The sequence below is a fragment of the Limulus polyphemus genome, unplaced genomic scaffold, assembly GCF_000517525.1.
Source record: "Limulus polyphemus unplaced genomic scaffold, Limulus_polyphemus-2.1.2 Scaffold667, whole genome shotgun sequence".
Taxonomy (NCBI): domain Eukaryota; kingdom Metazoa; phylum Arthropoda; class Merostomata; order Xiphosura; family Limulidae; genus Limulus; species Limulus polyphemus.
The window spans coordinates 221984-239734 of NW_013666277.1; the positions used below are offsets into that span (position 1 = coordinate 221984).

At 32.2% G+C, this 17751-nt stretch overlaps 1 protein-coding gene across 1 annotated transcript in view; it reads left to right on the forward strand.

Moving 5' to 3' along the window:
• Positions 1-17751, forward strand: part of LOC106459846 (activating transcription factor 7-interacting protein 1-like) — a 57710-nt gene that overhangs the window by 24905 nt on the left and 15054 nt on the right. Inside the window, exons 3-10 of the mRNA XM_013919510.2 lie at positions 796-918; positions 4521-4851; positions 11672-11866; positions 12520-12951; positions 13949-14052; positions 15209-15355; positions 15767-15820; positions 17105-17146. Of these exons, the coding sequence (XP_013774964.2) occupies positions 805-918; positions 4521-4851; positions 11672-11866; positions 12520-12951; positions 13949-14052; positions 15209-15355; positions 15767-15820; positions 17105-17146 (1419 nt within the window). The 5' untranslated portion in view covers positions 796-804. The remainder of the gene's footprint in view (positions 1-795; positions 919-4520; positions 4852-11671; positions 11867-12519; positions 12952-13948; positions 14053-15208; positions 15356-15766; positions 15821-17104; positions 17147-17751) is intronic.

Here is a 17751-nt window from a genome sequence, read left to right on the forward strand (position 1 = left end):
GAAGCTGTTAGGATAAATAATATTACAATCTGCAGTAATACTAAAAGAAAGAGGTATTTTTGATTTATTTCGTATTTTTAAACTCTTCATTTCCTTGTACATTGATGATTTTGCTACAGTTATTATTAGGGTGGAGAAAATAAGAGACAAAATATAGTTTTACCAGAAAAAAAAAATGATATTCATATAACAGATTCTAGAGGTTATTCAAATTTAATATGAGAACTACAAGATGAGAAGTATTTTTATTCTTAGAATGAAAATCACCTTTCACACTCAGACTGACTCAGTAAGAGCTTTGTAAATTCACAGACAAATTTGACTTTTTGTGAACAGTTAACTTGTAACATTTAATAAAAGCGTGCTAACTGTTGTGAAAATACACTTAATACATTCAGAGATATAGTATGTATGGTGTCATGGTAACATAATGGTTACAAAGTCATCAAATTGACAAGGCCCATTTGCATAGGGTTAAGCTGAATAACCTCGAATTAATAATAATACAAAGACCGTGATGGAAATATTTTGGTTATTTGGGTAGTTGAAATGATCAGAAACAGTAATAATTGGAAGCATTCATTTTAATTAGTTTATTGATTTTGTGACATTTATTGAATTAATTGTAATTGTAATTATTTTATGTGAAAACAATCAGTGTAATCAATTATATCGAGTTAATTGCCCAGATCTAATATTATTTTATACAAGTGTAAAAATTTCTTTAATTCATCAAAAAGTAAACATTTTAATGCACATTCATTTTTATTCACTTGTATAAATTATTTATTCTAGGCTAAAATAATGGGCTATAAGCCCAAATACAAGAAGTTAAAACCAGATGCTGTGCCAACAATATTTAAGGAAACACTTGACCAAAAAGAGAGAGAACGTAGCCCAAAGCAAAAAAAAAGGAAGGTAAGATAAGTAAGTGGTAAATTATTAAAATGATTGTAACATTTAAGATTTCCAGAACTAAAATAAAGCTAATGTTACCTGTGTATTAGCAAAGCAAAGATAAGGAAAAGGTAAAGTAACACGCCACCAGTATGAATGGGTATGTATAATACGTAAAATGTATGTCACGGGATGAAAATACCTTTTAAAAATCGAATAGCAACAAATGCTAAGTAATGGCAGTATGAAATATATAATTTCATATTTGCTCTGCAGTGTGTGGATTTTCTTTCACAAATTCCAATGCGATATCACTTGTTTCAGGAACTGCATACTTTAATGTTTTAGTAATTGTATTCAAAATATATTTTGTCTTTTGTAATAATGCATCATTTTGAAGATTAAACACCAAAAGAGGTATAATGAAAATATATGCTTTTCAGATCATAAATCAGGCTCTAGCTAGTCATGAAGTGAATATAGCTTGCAATATGTCCTTGAAAAGTGTGAGCATACCTCAAAGATAGAAATATTAGTTACCCTTAAAGGATATGAACCTGAACTATATGTTGCTTTTTGTTCTATTGGAATTAAATGTCTAAGTAGCCTTTTCGGTGACATCATTGCTTAAAGCTATACCTAATTTAAATATGTGCTTGCTTATTGAAAAATATTAAGCAGTATGTTATTTATTTTAGAAAAATTACTTTTTACTTCTTATTATCTTATTGATGTTGCTTCAAGTACGTTGTACTTATATTAAGGTGAAACTCAAGAGAACCAGAACATCCAGGAAATCTATACTTCTAGATGAAGAGTGAAAAAGTCTAAAGTAATAATAATAATAATTATTACTTAAAATAGAAGGGGAGTATCATACGCAGGTAATCATGAAATGACGTAATTTAGGTCAACAGGAATTACTTGCCAGTAGCCACATTAACTGTGTACAAATATTAGATCAGACATGTCAGCTTATAATTTCAATGAACTTTACAAAAGTAGTTACACAATGTACAGGAAACCATCTTATATTCAGGTAGCAGACTGAGATGTTCCTCCTCCCTTTCATCCTCTGGATGTACATTCCTGGTGTTGGTTGGAGATGCAGCACATTTTCTTCCTTGTATATGTCTAGGTATTTTCCTCCTACCTCAGACTGGAAGTGCCATACCCATTGCTGTCAGGTATTGGACCAGAGATGTCATCCTGCCAGAGTCTTCCACTTTCCTACTGTCTGTTAGATGTCGGTTCCCAGCAGATCTGGTGTTGGCTGTGTTGAAAATGCATGCAAGTGGAGATGGATTTTGGTACAAAAGCTTGTCTTCCCTACCAATTCCCATTTCAAGGTGAAGAGGTAGGTGATCCTCTACTTGCCACAGAACTGATGTACAATTCCAGATACTGCCATGTGTTCATTGAGGTTGGTGTTGTGAACATAAAAGACAAAAAAAAAAACAGGTAAGAATCCCAGAATATGTATGACCAATGAATGGGACTACTGGGTGTCGAGTGGCTAGAGTGCGGCTGACCATAGTAATAGTTTGTCATAAAAGATCAAAGAGTATATCTGGGTCAGATGTGATGCATTTTCCAGCTGAGGAATGATGTTTTCTCATTTGGTTCCACACCTCCTTGTCTCTATTTGGGCGCTTCCTAAAGGGGATCTTTTTTTTATTGGCCCTCCATCAGTTCAATGTTAGATTCTAGTTATTTTGTGAGAGGAGGTAAGATATTGTATCAGAAGTTAGCATTTTCCAACACTGAAAATGTGTTTCAAATAGATACTTACCTCCCCTCACATTTCCCACCCAGCCTCCCTGCTTCCAATGATATATGGTGTAGGTCTTGTGACCAGTCTTGGAGAGATTAACAGGTGCAGATCTGAAGAGGGTGCTGGTTACGATGGGAGTGGTGGAGAGCTGTTGCATGATCATTTGCACGTGGATATGCAGAAGCAGGAGATGGAAGGCTAGTGGTGTGTGTTGAAAATTTGTGCTGATAGGGGTCAGTGCTAGTCGAGAAAAGTTATTTTGTGAGAGGAGGTAAGTATCTATTGGAAATACATTTTTAGTGTAGGAAAACGCTAACTTTCAGTCAATTAGAATTTGCATCTGCTTCATCAAACCTCTCAAATTGTCTTGATCTGGAAATATCTCTGATCTTTACATCTTCACTTTATGGTAATAGATAGAACCTATTTGGTCTAGAAATGTCTTTCTTATCCTGATAGCTGCACGTGATTGTAATATGAATGGTGTGGAAATATCTGTTTTGATCCGGACAACTTCACGTGACGGTAATACAAGTGGTCTGGAAATGTCTTTCTAATTTGACAACTATACTTGACAGTCATTATAGAATGAGTGATGTTCCACAAGATGTGAGAATAAGAACTTGGATAAATTATAATAAATAATAAATTGACACATCTAAATGAAAGTTTTTTCTAGTTTATTTTGTGCAGTGTTTCAAGCAGATGCCCTTTATCAAACAGTAAAGACCGTGTTACACTGGAATTAGCCTCAGAAATGACTGCAATACATTGTTGGCAAAAATGTTTGGATTTTAGTGCAGTGAGTGCATCCAGCACAATAGAGCACTTAGTTTTGCTAAGTAGCAGTGGGTATTTTTTCCACTGGATGCCACTGTTCCTTGTCATTTTACTCTTCTTCCAAATATTTTTCCGATCAATTGATAGAGGAACTCCCATTTTTTTTTTGTGAAATTTCCTCACAAAAAGAAACATTTCTGTTCTTTCCAGGCCTTTTTTTTTCTCAGATTAACCATTCAGCACATACTAAGACTGACAGATTGATGTTGATATTGATATGAAATTTTGAGAATTGCAAAAAATGAATAATTTTCTTGTAATATATTCTTGAAAAGAATCAATTTGATATGCAATTTTTTATGTGTGATTAACTGTCCAGGAGATATGGGGTGTGAAAGACAGACATTTGGCTATTATATATATATATATATATATATAGATAGATAGATAGATCATTATAATACTGTCAGTTTTGCTGATGCTCATAACGTTAACCTGACTTCAGCTCCCTTTAGTAAAAAAAAAAAAAAAAAAAAAAAAAAGTACGTGATATTCCACAATAGCACAAAAGTTAAACCAGTGTTTAGTGATGAATTTAGTGCCTCTACCAATTGATTTCTGATCATATAGCTCAAATTCTCCAAAACACATAGACTTTTTTTTCCTTTCAAAAGTGTTTCACAAAAGTTGTTTGTAAACCAGCAAATTTGAAATGTATATTTTCATTGTGAAAAACATTATCAGCAAGAATTTGGGCTGTACTCTCTCAATAATATCCATCTGCAATATATTTCGACTTCCATTGGTATCCTTGCAAGGTACCTTCAACACTTAAATTGAATTAATTATAATCATCATCTATCTTTTACTGTTATTCACTTGATGTAAGGGGGTTCAAATACCTTTCGGCATATGGTAATATAAGTTAGATATTACACAAGGCCAATAATTATCTACCAAGTATGACGGTCTTGTAATAAATCCATTGTCTCTATTTAAACTTTAGTTTATTTATTCTTTTGTTCATAAGGCAGATTTTAACATAAAATAATTGTATTATTATCTTTTGGTTATGAGCAAAAAAGAAAAAAAGACCTCTTTGGGAATCTTTTTTAACATGCAAGAAAAACTTCCTGTCCAGGAAAAGGAAGAACCTCCAGATTGGGAAGAAAAAGAACTCCCGTGTGACGGAGAAGAAATTTCTCAGAAAAACAACAATTTTTGGCAGAAGCTTTCCAAAGCTTGTCTTATTGTCTTGTCAGATGAGAAAGAGACTAAAGATGATCCCACTTCTCTTTCTCCAAATGCTGAATCAGCTATCTGCAATGACAAACCACATAAGTTAACTTCCATATGCACTTCTGATAGGAGCAAACCCAATGAAAAGGATGTTTCTGCAGGTGATTTGAATGTTTGTCATAAATGTAATTATCTAAACTTGTTAATGAAAAGTGTTTAAGATACAGTCTCCTGTATTATTGTCATAAGTGTTAAATTCTTGTTACTTGAAATACTTACCATACACTATTGTCTCAACAATATTTTTTGGCTTTTTTTTTATATGGTGTATAAATATCATTTTCCATTGTATTAATTTTTAAGAATTTTGAAATGATATTGTCTTAGATGCACTCCTTATAATGTTATATTTTGAATCTTGTAATAAAAAATTTGTATGACCAGTTTTGCTGGGTATATTTTCTATGGTTTATAAAACCTTGACGACTAGATAAGAAATATTGTTTGACAGCACCTACAGCTTTAAAAAAATTATGTTAAAAAACTGTAAGCCATTTCATGGCTTGCAGATAGATCAAAGTATTCTTGTCCATTATAAATTTGTACCTAATCCTTGCATCTGATCTAGAGCAGAAACTGGCAACTGCATTTACTTGATTTGTAAACAGTTTAGCTACACATCAGAACAACTTAAACTTTATTAGCAGAATCTTTCAAGAAGAACCAGCTCCTTATGTATATCTACATTATCATATTGAGTGACTTGTTATCCCAAAGAGATCTTAAAAAACAGTTAATTGCTTGTATGTATAATGTAAAAGTTATTTCAACTTTGAAATAAGCTTTAAAGATTCATCACTGTCATGATAGAAATTGATGTGTGGGTGTATTGCCATCTTTGCTTGCATAGAAAAATACTTGTTTTTGTGATGCAATGGATAGTTCTAATGAACTGCTTTTAAAAAACGTGGTAAAGCATTTGATTAAAATTGGTTTAAACAAAGTGTTTTATTTGACGTGTGGACTATGTTGGATGATCTTTGATCTTTTGATGACATTTTTATTGCCCCCCCTCTGCAAAGAAGAGCAGGACATTCTGTTTTGCCCTTGTCCATCCCCCCCAAACTTATGAACAGGTTATCTCAAGATTGGAGTGATGGACTTTGAATAATGTTATTTAACAGGTACTAAATACAAAGTTCTACACATGATTAACTTTTAAAAGTCGAAGTCAAAAGGTCACTGATACATAGAAATTCCACTCTAGGCTTGTGGACATAATGTCTCTGAAGAATGGATTGATGGATTTTGACCAAACTTTTACAATAAGAAATGCATCATCAAATTAGGGGAACTTAAACATATAGTATAACAATAGTGGGAGCATAAGTGTTTCACAAACACAATATGCACTTATTGGATTTGGTCCTTTCTGAACATTTTAAAAACTAGCCACGACCCACAAAACATTTGTGGTAGTTTTCATGCCCTTCATTTGAATTTTCCTTATTCTATCATTTTTATGCACACCATTTAAGCTATGTATTCTTGCAGGCATTATGTGTTAGGTTGATAAATCCTGTCTATTTGGAAAAATTTTACGTGATCAGACAAACAAACAACACTTAGACGTAACTTTATTTAATAAAACTACACGTAAAGTAAACAATAAAGTATAATAATGGTATTTATAATAGTGTACAAAGTATGAAACAGTTATGAGCATTCAGTGTATGACATGGTTTTACAAGTTGAAACAAAGAAACTCACAAAAATGAAGAATAAAACCTGTTCTCGACAAAAAAAGTAGCTAAGAGGTGTTTATAGCAGACTATGAAATGAACCAAAGCTAAATTATTCAAAGTAAAGTAAATGTACAGTTGTAATAAAGGCAAACTTAGCTGAATATGCAGAAACGTCTGAATGCATGTTTACAAAGTGATAAGCACATAGTTTTGCACATGCTTGTTTTAGACCTAAATAAAGATCATAGAAATTGTATTTGGTGTAATGTTTTAATTTTGTTTAGGAAATTACATGTGGGTTAATAAGTGTTGTTTGTGTGAAGTACTTTGCAAAAAAACAACAACTAAAGTTGAAATTGAAGCCAGTCATCAGATGGTGACAATGATATTGTGCCATCAATTACCATACTTGTTGCATTGAAAAGTTTGACTAAGCAAAAAACAGGTAAGGTGATTCTGAATTGAAAGGTCAATATTCAGTCTGGACTCCTCGGACAAAGCCTTTCTAATGATACGGGATTTGTAGGGTTTGATCAAGAAGTTTCTGAGAAAATTTACAGACAGACAAATTCAAGCATATTATTAATATGTTCAGAACTTAGTTTGTGTTGGTCTTATGCATGTCATATCAAAATATATCAGTACAAGTAAAGTATTGTGAAAGTGTAAAACAAAATTTATCAAATGTGTTAAAAGAAGTATTTTGTTGTGTTTATTTAAGTTGGCGTTTAGATAATCACTTGGCAGTTGACAACTATCAATCTGTCTTAAAAAAACCTCCTTATCTAGTATTTTTGAAAGTGTAAGATATTCTGCAATGTCAGTGTTAATATACTTTTGTAGATTTGATAGATATTTTCTGTCTACCTCATTACTAGAACTTGGATAGAATTTGTACTTCAATCTTTCAGAAATTTTTCATTCATGGCCATTTCAGTAGATCTTCTACCAATGATAAAGTATAAAACTAAAATTAATAGTGTATTTGTATTTATCATGATACTAAACTTTTTTTCTCTTTTATTCTTTTTCTGTTATATGTTTGGAAAAAAATTCTATATCGTGTTCATAAATGTTAAATTCTTGTTACTCATGTCATATTTCATTGTACCAATAATAATCTTTATTCTTTTTTTTGCTTTCTAAAGTTACAAGTTTCATTTTCCATTTTCTTAAATTCAAACATGGAAATAATGTTGACTTAGATATATTAAACATAGATGTTATATTTTGAATCATGTAATCAAAATTTGCATGATCAGCTTTGCTGGTTATATTTTCTATGATTTTACTTAAACCTTGACCACTAGATGAGAAAGGTTGTTTGACAGCATCTACATCTTTAAAAAAAAAGTTTTGACATGATATCTGAGAGTTTTCAAAATTTGCTTGTCCATCACAGTTTTGTGCCAAATCCTTGTTTTTTTATGTGGATCAGAAGCTAATTTTCTAATTTTTACACTTACTTGATTTGGAAACAGTTTAGTTACAGATCAGAACAACTTAAATACATACATATATACAAATGAAGGACAACAAGGGACCTGTTGGTTCATCTACGTCATCTTCACAATTATACCTAACTAAAATAAAAGCAAAACCCTCTAATCTAGTCTGTATCATTTAAATATTTATCAATCCTTCTTTTAAACTCCCTTAAATTAATTGCATCTACTATGTGTGTGAAGGCAACCCATTCCAAAGACCAACCACCCTGTTAGAAAAATATAGCTATCTTAGCAGAAGATGGCTCCTACCCTGCAAAAATTTATATATTTGTGTCTCTCATTCAAATCATTATGCATCACCTATTAACCAATAGTAGCATAGTATGCTTACATGATGCATGTGACTCCCTCTACACTCCTCTTCCAAACCTTCACTTGTTGTTTAGCAGCTTTCGAGTACTGATGTTTTGTTTTGTGTTTCCCATGTGACACATTGTTGATTGTTGTTTGAAGTGGATTTTTTTGTTGTTTTTTTTGGTTATACATTGCCACATTTCTCCCACTTTATTATCGTCGCTTTTCTGCACTAGACAATTTTGTGCAGTTTTCGTGAGTTATGAATTCTGAAGTCAATGTGACCACTTTGGGGGTCACACCAATGACCAATCTTCTATCTCAGGCCTCACGTGCGGGCAACCCGATGGTGGATCTTTCTGATTTTGTCCTTTGGGAGATTGAACACTACTTGGGTCACCCTTTGTCCCCTGACATCACCTGAGCTCCTTCAGCTTCTGCTGACATTATTCAGCATGACGACGATTTTGATCGCCTTTTTCCTCCTAGGTCTTCCATGGCTTGCATGGATTTTGTATCTCAGGTTTGTGAGGTTTTGTCTCGTTCCCCTATTTCTTATTCCCCTCTTCCTTCTTTCTTGCATGAGCATTCTTCTTGACCATTTTTGATATTTCCTTCCTCTCCTGATAATCTGGCCCATGCAGACCATGGAGGAACCCTCCTGAATGGGTTCCACTACCAAGTTGGGTATAACCATTGAGTCGAGAGTAGGGCAGCGGTGTTCTGCTGGTGTAGATGCGACATGGCCTCCACAGGAGTTGATCTGTCCCCTTACTGGTGGACCTAGCTTCCTGATACTATTTACATATTCAACAATATCTACAACCACTGGAGTTGATCCATCACTTTACAAGCTGACGTGGCCTCCTTATACTATTTACTAGGGATGCACTGGTCGTAAAATTTGGCTGAATACTTGGTCCAGGTACCCAGTCACTAAATTTTGGCCAGGGCCAGTTGTCAACCAGGATCTGGTTCTCCCCTTGCCCCCCCCAAAAAAAACAACAACATACACAAAAATTGGAAACAAAAATAAAATTGACGTTTATTACAATTAGCCGATTAATCACCAACAGAACATTTAAATTTTACTCCCAACTTTCAATGCCTAGTTCCAACTTCTCAAACTGGGAGAGGAGTGTAGAGGGAGTGATGTGTCATGTGACTATACTATGCTACTATTGGTTAACAGATGACACATGATAATTTGCATGAGAGACACATTGGAATATACTAATTCCAACAAGGGGGAAGCACAAAGCTTGTGGCATGCATAAAGAAAACGTTTGGATATAGAGAGCAGCACTGAACGAGAATAGCTAATCTAATGTACTAATTCCAACAAGGGGAAGTGTGCTTGTGGCATTGTGGCATGCGTAAAGAAAATGGTTGTATATAAACGGAAGTACTGAAGGAGAATAGCTAATCTAATGTACTAATTCCAACAAGGGGAAGTGCAATGCTTGTGGCATGCGTAAAGAAAATGTTTGCATATAAACGGAAGCACTGAATGAGAATAGCTAATCTAATGTACTAATTCCAACAAGGGGAAGTGCAATGCTTGTGGCATTGTGGCATGCATAAAGAAAATGTTTGCATATAAACAGAAGCACTGAAAGAGAATAGCTAATCTAATGTACTAATTCCAACAAGGGGGAAGTGCAATGCTTGTGGCATGCGTAAAGAAAATGTTTGCATATAAACGGAAGCACTGAACAAGAATAGCTGATACTGTGAGTGTAGTTAAGTATCTATTGGAAATACTTTTTCAGTATAGGAAAATTATAACTTCTATAGATATAACCAAAAATCCTATTTTCCCACTAGCAACAGCACATTGCTTGGATGGCTTACAAGACTAATAAACCTGGACACCAAGATCTTTTTTTTTTCTTCCATAACATTGTTATGGTTATTCCCATCAGAATCATACTCGTAATTCAAATTGTGATATTGCACATGCATTACATAGCATTCATTATATTTAAAACTCATCTGCCATTTATTCACCCAACTTACCAAATAATCCAAATCCTTTTGTAAAGCAGTAGCATCCTCCTTACAGCTAACAACACTAAAAACTTTAATGTCATCAGCAAATTCAAATAATCTATCGACCAATCCTTCATCTACATCATTGATGTAAATCGAAAAGAGCAAAGGTCCTGAAGTACTCCTCTTGTGACATTAATCCAGTTTGACTGAACTCCATTTATAACAACCCTTTGCTTTCTTCCATCTAACCAGTCTTCTATCCAATGAGCCAAACTATATCCCGCAACTACGTTTTTAATATGCCTTTTTCGTTCTGCCTTGTTAAGTGCTTTCTGAAAATCCAGATAAGTTAAATCTACACCCTCTTCAAAGAATATCAAAAGATTAGTAAGGCAAGATTTTCACTTACTGAAACCGTACTGACTATCCAACAACATTTTAAATTTTAACTCTTTCAGGATGGGCTTGGTCCCTGGGATCGACCTTGTAACCATTTTGTGCTTGTTATAGTTTTCATTTCCTTGTTTTAGTACTCCCTATTAAACATCCAATAACACTGTATTTCAGAGAAATACCTGTCATCAAAACTGTCTACATTGAGTCAGGTTTCACTTATTCCCATTATATCAAAATCCTCCATTTTATGTCATATAATTCTAGCATTACAATAATAAGAGTTTACCTCACCATAAACTATCTTTATACCTTGTTCCCACACAATACCCCTTTCTATGTCTTCTTTATTCTGGCCCTCTCTACTGTCTAACCCTAGTTTAAATATGTCCTTAGAGTTGACTTAAGAGCTCTTGCAAATAAGCTAGTCCCTAACATATTTAAATGTGAACTATCCATTCAGAAAACTTCACTTTTCCCAGTGAAATGAGCCCACAAATCCAAACAGCTAACTTGCTCTTCCTTACATATTAACCTAAGCCTAATATTCAGTCCTAGTGACGTAATTATAATTTCACCCTCATGGTTAAGTCTTGGCAATATCCCTGACAGAATTACAATATTATAGCCCTTTTATTTGAATGCCTTTACTAATGCTTTGTACTTAACAATAAGTTTCTCTTATCTACCCTTCCCTACCTCATTAGCCCCTACATGTACTACAAAGACTATATCACCGGTAGCATTCTTTACTATATCACTTGCTCTACTGGTTATATTCTCTATCCCTACCCTTGGGTTGCATAATCTAATTTTTTTCACCCCATTTACCCCACAAACTATCCTATCCACATGCTGTACCAAAGAATCTCCTATAACAATAACCTCCTCAGGTTTTTCATTCTCATCCCTTTCTGTTCAGTTTTTATCCTTACCTCCTCAAGTTTATCATCTGCACAAGCTAAGGGCTAAAATCCATTGTTCAATAGCATTTCAAAATATATAAAAGTTCAGTTATGTGTATATTACATTTTTTTTCCTTCTAGACTCTGGCGATCTCGAAAAAGTCTCGGATGAAGAGGACAATCAGCTATTTGATGAACATCTTCAATTAGAGAGTTCTTCAGATTCTCAAGAAGAGGTAGACCAAGAAGATACTGATAAAGTTGTCAGAGATTATGTTTCTGACAGAAGTGAAAAAGTAGATGAATTAAACACTTCTGAAGAAAATCTTGTAAAAGGTATTATAATTAATTTCATAGCGAAGGTAACACAAATCAGTCTGATTTAAATTTGTGTAGAAAAACATTTTACTTGTTGAACTATCTCTGTCATAAATTAAAACTGAGTTTAGTTGATATTTCTTTAAATAACCTTTTAAAAACTTAACTGTTTAAAGGATGATGACTGATATTCTCTGTTATTATCATTCAAAGAGAGCCTCACTATTGAAGCCAGAACACAATGCCTTTCTAGAAAAAGGTTTGAACCGTCTGTTAAAGTCATAACTGTACTATGTATATACTGCCTAAAATGCACTGGAAACAACAGATTTATCAATCATGACAAACAGGTATTTGTAGATGGACAACGTTTTCCAATTCCCACTGGTATTTGTACCCTGTACAAGTTCACAAAGGTCAAAATTAGACATGACTGAAAAATTTGTCATGTACACTCAGTATATTTTGGTCATGATGGATATTTCTGTTGGTAATCTTTCAAAGAATTGAAAGTATCATTCGTCTCTGACAATTGTAGAATTATCATTTTGGTTAATTGTGTGATCTTTTGATTAATAGTTTGTTTTAACTTTAATTTAATTATTCGCATAAAGAAAAAAATTAAAAATTACTCATTCAGATTATTTTTTACAAAAATTTGTCGTTGTTAGAAAGTTCCTGTAACAAAACCCAGAAACGAGCCTTCTCACCCGTACATGAAAAATCTAAAAAACAAAAATTTAGTGAAAACAAAAATGAAGATCTGTACAAAGTTAATACTCCATCAAGAAAAGATCAGTCAGTCAACATAGTGGACTTAAATCCAACAGTAGTTAGAACTGAAGAAGAAACTGTAACACATCCAAACAGTTTAAAAAGTAAACCTCCTGAGCTGCTTGAGAAAGTTACTACCTCCTTAAAAAATTCTGAAGAATTTACAGCTCCCATTGAAAATAATAACTTATCTAACACTTACCAGAATTCTGAGGTAAGGACAAGTAAAGACTTCAGTGAAGAAGTAAAGAATGAGAAAAACTTGTCATCTTCAAGTGATCAAGCAGAACATGACAGTGATCAAAGTAATAAGGATTGTATTACTGAAGGTAAGTGTTCAGAATATTCTGTTAGCGATAGTAGTGGCAATACCTGTAATCTTTTGTTGTTGCTGTTTTAAACCACTACAGTACAAGACTTGGTAATAATATTTGTTAACTTTTTTTTTTTTACTGCCCAATATGGGCTTCCAGAATAATAATAATAATACTTTACACATTGCCCAGTGCTGTTGGCTAAGCCTTTTGCATAATATTCAGGTGAGCTTTAGTATTGACCAAAAGGCTTTATAAGCAGCAGTGTCTGGAGTGTGTTTTTAAGTGCTATTATTTTGTGTTTACAGGAAACTCATATTGGCAGTAAAATAAAGCTGATAAAAATTACATTGGGTGATACTGTAACATTGTATCATACAAACTTAGGACAAAAAATTACTTCAACTTAGCTATTTAAGATCAAGTCTTTTAATCAAAAATGTAAGGTTTTTCTATTTCTAAATTTGTATGTACAAATGTAAAATAATTAAGCATTTTAATTTGTTTGGAATATTGCCACAGAAAGATAGTTTACTTTCATGCTGCTTAGAGAAAAATTAAAATGGCTTTTCAGATTTTCAAGTTAACAGTGTTGAAACTGATAATTATGATTTTGTTATTTGTGTTTTATAAGTGGGGATAAAAGATATATTTCAAAAATGTAATTTGAATGTATTTTGAAACTACTAGCAGAGACTCGTAAAACATTTGCAGTTAAATTAGTTTCTTTATTGCAAAAGTACTTCTTTAAATACAAGATTTTTAGAATAATAGAGAAGAGTTCTAATCGCAGACACCAAAATCCGTAAGTCCACTTGTCTTAGATCTAACATTAGTTAAGCCAAATATTTTATCACACTATGCATGATTATAAAATTAGTGGAACTTGTAATTGGTTGAAAACAGTTCTGTGTATTGTGTACACTTTCTTTAATAGCTAGGAAATTGTTAAAGAAAAATTAATTAATAAAGATGATCAAAGTTGTGTTGTTTATTTTTATGGTTTGGGCAGAAGCTGTTGAAGGGGAAATGAAAGTTCCAACGAAAAATGGAATAGATTATGAAAGCTTAGCCAGTAATGAAACAGTTAAACATGAAAATGTATTGACCAAATCTGTAAGTGTTTTTCTTTGTTTCTTAAAAATGTAGTTTGTTGTTACTGTTTTTTTTTCCTATTTTATTTATGCAGTTTATTTTTTGTTTTTGTTTGTATAATCTGATGAAAAAATTAAAAATTTTTTGCAGAATTTAAGTTTTGATATTTTTGTTCTATCTCAAGTTGGCCGTAGACTGCGTCAAATCAAACTGTAAGAAGTCATGTGTTTTGTGAAAAGCCATATTTTATATGTATAAAACACAGTCTGTGCTTATTGTTTTGAACTGTTGGATCACTAAACACCACAAATATAATATTAAAGCTGGATCATTTGGAAATTAGATCATTTTATTTTTCTCGGTGTTTAAACTTAATCCAGTGATGTTTGGAATTGAAAATACTGTACACATCCACTGAAGTCAGACTAGTTGGGTGTAACTTATTAAACTGATAACAAGCTCAAATACAAGTTTCCAGTTATGATAATAGTTGTACAGAACTGAATGAAACCATGAATAAAATTAGAAGTCAATAAAGTTCATAGCTTAGAGGTTCAATTTTGGAAGATTTCTGTTGAATATAGGCTTAGCAATCTGAAATGATACAAATGATATATTTGTACAAAATGAAATATTTTAAAATTGAAATAGAGCCAAAGCTAAGTTTAATTCTGTTGTTTGTACGAGGAAGTTAATTTGTTAACTTAAAAGAATGTCAGTTGTGATTTTGTTAGCCTTTTTATGAATCAGTAATTTTTTAATAAAACCAAACCATCCCAATCTACAAAGCCTCCTAGTGAAGATAACAAATACTCTCCAAAATGTAAGAAATAGTAAATCACATTGATTGAAGTTAAAACATCACTAGGTCTAGGCAAGTTTCACTCTCAATTACCACATACTTAAAAATGTAAATATATAGGCATTGTTATAAAATTAAACAATCTCAGTCCATGTCACCACCTACCAAAAAGGTGAGAAACATACAAAAAATGAGAAAGCTACAAATTTTAAGGGGTCATTTCCATTCAACTGGCCACAATTTTTCATAAAAAAAGTGTCAAAATAGCAGCTGGATGTTCTAGTTGGATCAGTACTAGTAATTTGTGTTAAAATAATTTATAATTTTTTTGTGTTTCTTTATTCAGTTTATATGGATTTCATTGTGTTTATACAGATGCTTGAGCAACTTGTGAGTGAAAAAATTCTAGAGTTTTTATCAGAAGGAAGTAAAACTGAGATTGCCAGATTAAAACAGAAGTGTCTTACTTTAGAGAAATCTGTGGAAAGGTGGAAAAAGAAAGCACAACAACTTCAAAAACATGTATGTTGAAGACTTTCAGTTGAGGATAGTCTTATGTTAGAGCTAAAAACATAGCTTTGCGTAAAGCCAGGAACCAAATCTGCATGATTGTTCTCCATTTTATTTTTTCATTTGTAAAGCACAAATATTTGGATGTTACAATTTAAAGTTTGGCTCGAGTATTGTAAAAAGAAATCCTGAGAAATAAAACAAGATATAAAAGATTGATTAATGATTATTACTGAGTGTCAGAAATACTAAGTTATTGTTATAAGTGAGACTGGAAGCTATGCTGCTTTTAGAAGTTGATTTTTGTCTCAGTTGTTAAAAATTGAAATGTAGTGATTTCTATGTATGGCATATTGTACTGAACTTTAAGGTATGATACATTAATATGAAAATATAATCACATAATTTTAATGTACTTCATAGATAGCAAAGGTTTTGAGTGGGAAAAGAAACTGTGCTGGATCTTGGAAAGGCAAGGCAAGTATTACATGCACATTTATATACTTGTTTACATATTTTATTATTTAGAAAACTGCATCCAGTGGTACAATTTTTGTATTGTGAAACAATGTTGTGTTTTATCTTACAAGCATAGTTATCCAAATGGTATTTTGTGGACAACATCAAGCTACTCAGGTAACTTTGTCCTGCCCACGACATTTCTTTAAGTCATAATATAAAAACCAATACTTACCCTTTCCAGCCCAGTATCTTTTTTTTTTTCTTCTTGAGGGCACATGACGGACAGAATTAAGTTTACAAAACTTCTGTCTGATCTCTCTCTCATTGCTTGCAAAATAAAACCATGACTAAAATGTTCAGATGTAGAATTTTTTTTTGATATAAATTTTATTAACATCTGTTTTGAATAAAGTAATAAACAGTTCAAACTGCTAACCCTAATTTTCTTTTGATTTATTTATCGAAACCAATAAAATATTACATTCACTTTGCCTTGGCATGAGCTTAGAGATTAGTGGTGGATCTTTTTTTGAAGTGGCTGTAGATAATTTCTAAAATAAGCACAGATATGAATTTTATAAATATGTTATAATAATAATATATACTATCTATTTGTATTAGTTTTAAAAATAATATAAGTGAACTAGTGCCTGATGTTATGCATTTGTTACTATTCAAAAAAGTTTATTAGAATGAAATATATGTTAAAATAAACAATGACATTACTGCATAAAGGTTTTTATATTAGATTATTCATAACAGAAAATAATTGTTGTATAAAGAGAGGTTTTTTATACAACATTGAGGATAATTTTTATATAAAAAAAAAAGAAAGAAATGTTGACGAATCTTGAATCACAGAATCGGTGTAGCAAGTGTGAAACTTTGTTTTCAAGTCAACAGTTTATATAACATCATAATATATAGCTATGTCATATAATACTTTTTATTTAATTTTAGAACATAAATTTATGAAGAAAAGTTTGATTTTGTTTCCAAAATATTTCAGCAGTTACCATGCTTTAAATTTGAAGTGTCTGTTTGAGATATGGTGACATTTACGAGTCGTTGTTTTTGGCAAACACACGAAAAGCAGTATGTTGCCTCCAGGCTGCAAAGGGTTAATATAATATCTGAGAGTGATTTCAAAAGGTCTGTATATGAATCAATAAAAATTTTGGATCAGGTGATTTTATTACTTGTAGTCTAGACCTTCGTTTTTAATGGGACCACCTAAGGACATGGTATATCATATTTTTGTCTATATCCTCCATTAATCTTTATTATTTTTTATAACAGGTAGCAACAAGATCTGTGGGGCTGTATGTAAGAATGCCATCAGTAAGTTTATTTTCATTTTGAAATTTCTTTCTATTCAGAAGTAGGTAGTTTGCTCTTAAACTTTTTTAATTTTATAAATCCAACAGAAACATTTCAAAATTTGTAATATGCTAACATTCAGTTTCTGAAGTTTAATTTACCATTTTTATGCTAGACTGTACTAGTAACAGTATAATTCAAATTTTCAAAACTTAGATATGTCTTTTTTTGTAGATATAACTTTTATGTTTTGAAAAATGAAAGGCCTATTCTTACAGCTTTAAACTTTATGTGGTCAATTGAAGAAAAATGTAAAGAATATTGGGATATTCAGTTTTTTGACTATAACATTGAATGAGTGTGTCATTACATTTTGGGTTTGAATGAATGGGTAATTTGACCTTTTGTAGTACTTTTCCAATATCAAAGTTTACTAGTTGCACTTTTGCTTGGTGATGTATGCACTCATGGTACTAAGGCAGGAAATTCAAGAACTTGTGAGTGTTCTGATTGTTGCACTATAAGGAAAAGTTTTTGTGACACTGTGGAGTAAATCCGCTTGTCGCACCAAATGGCTATAAGTGTTAAGCCCAATAAATCCGATCCTCGCATCCAAAGGGTTAAAT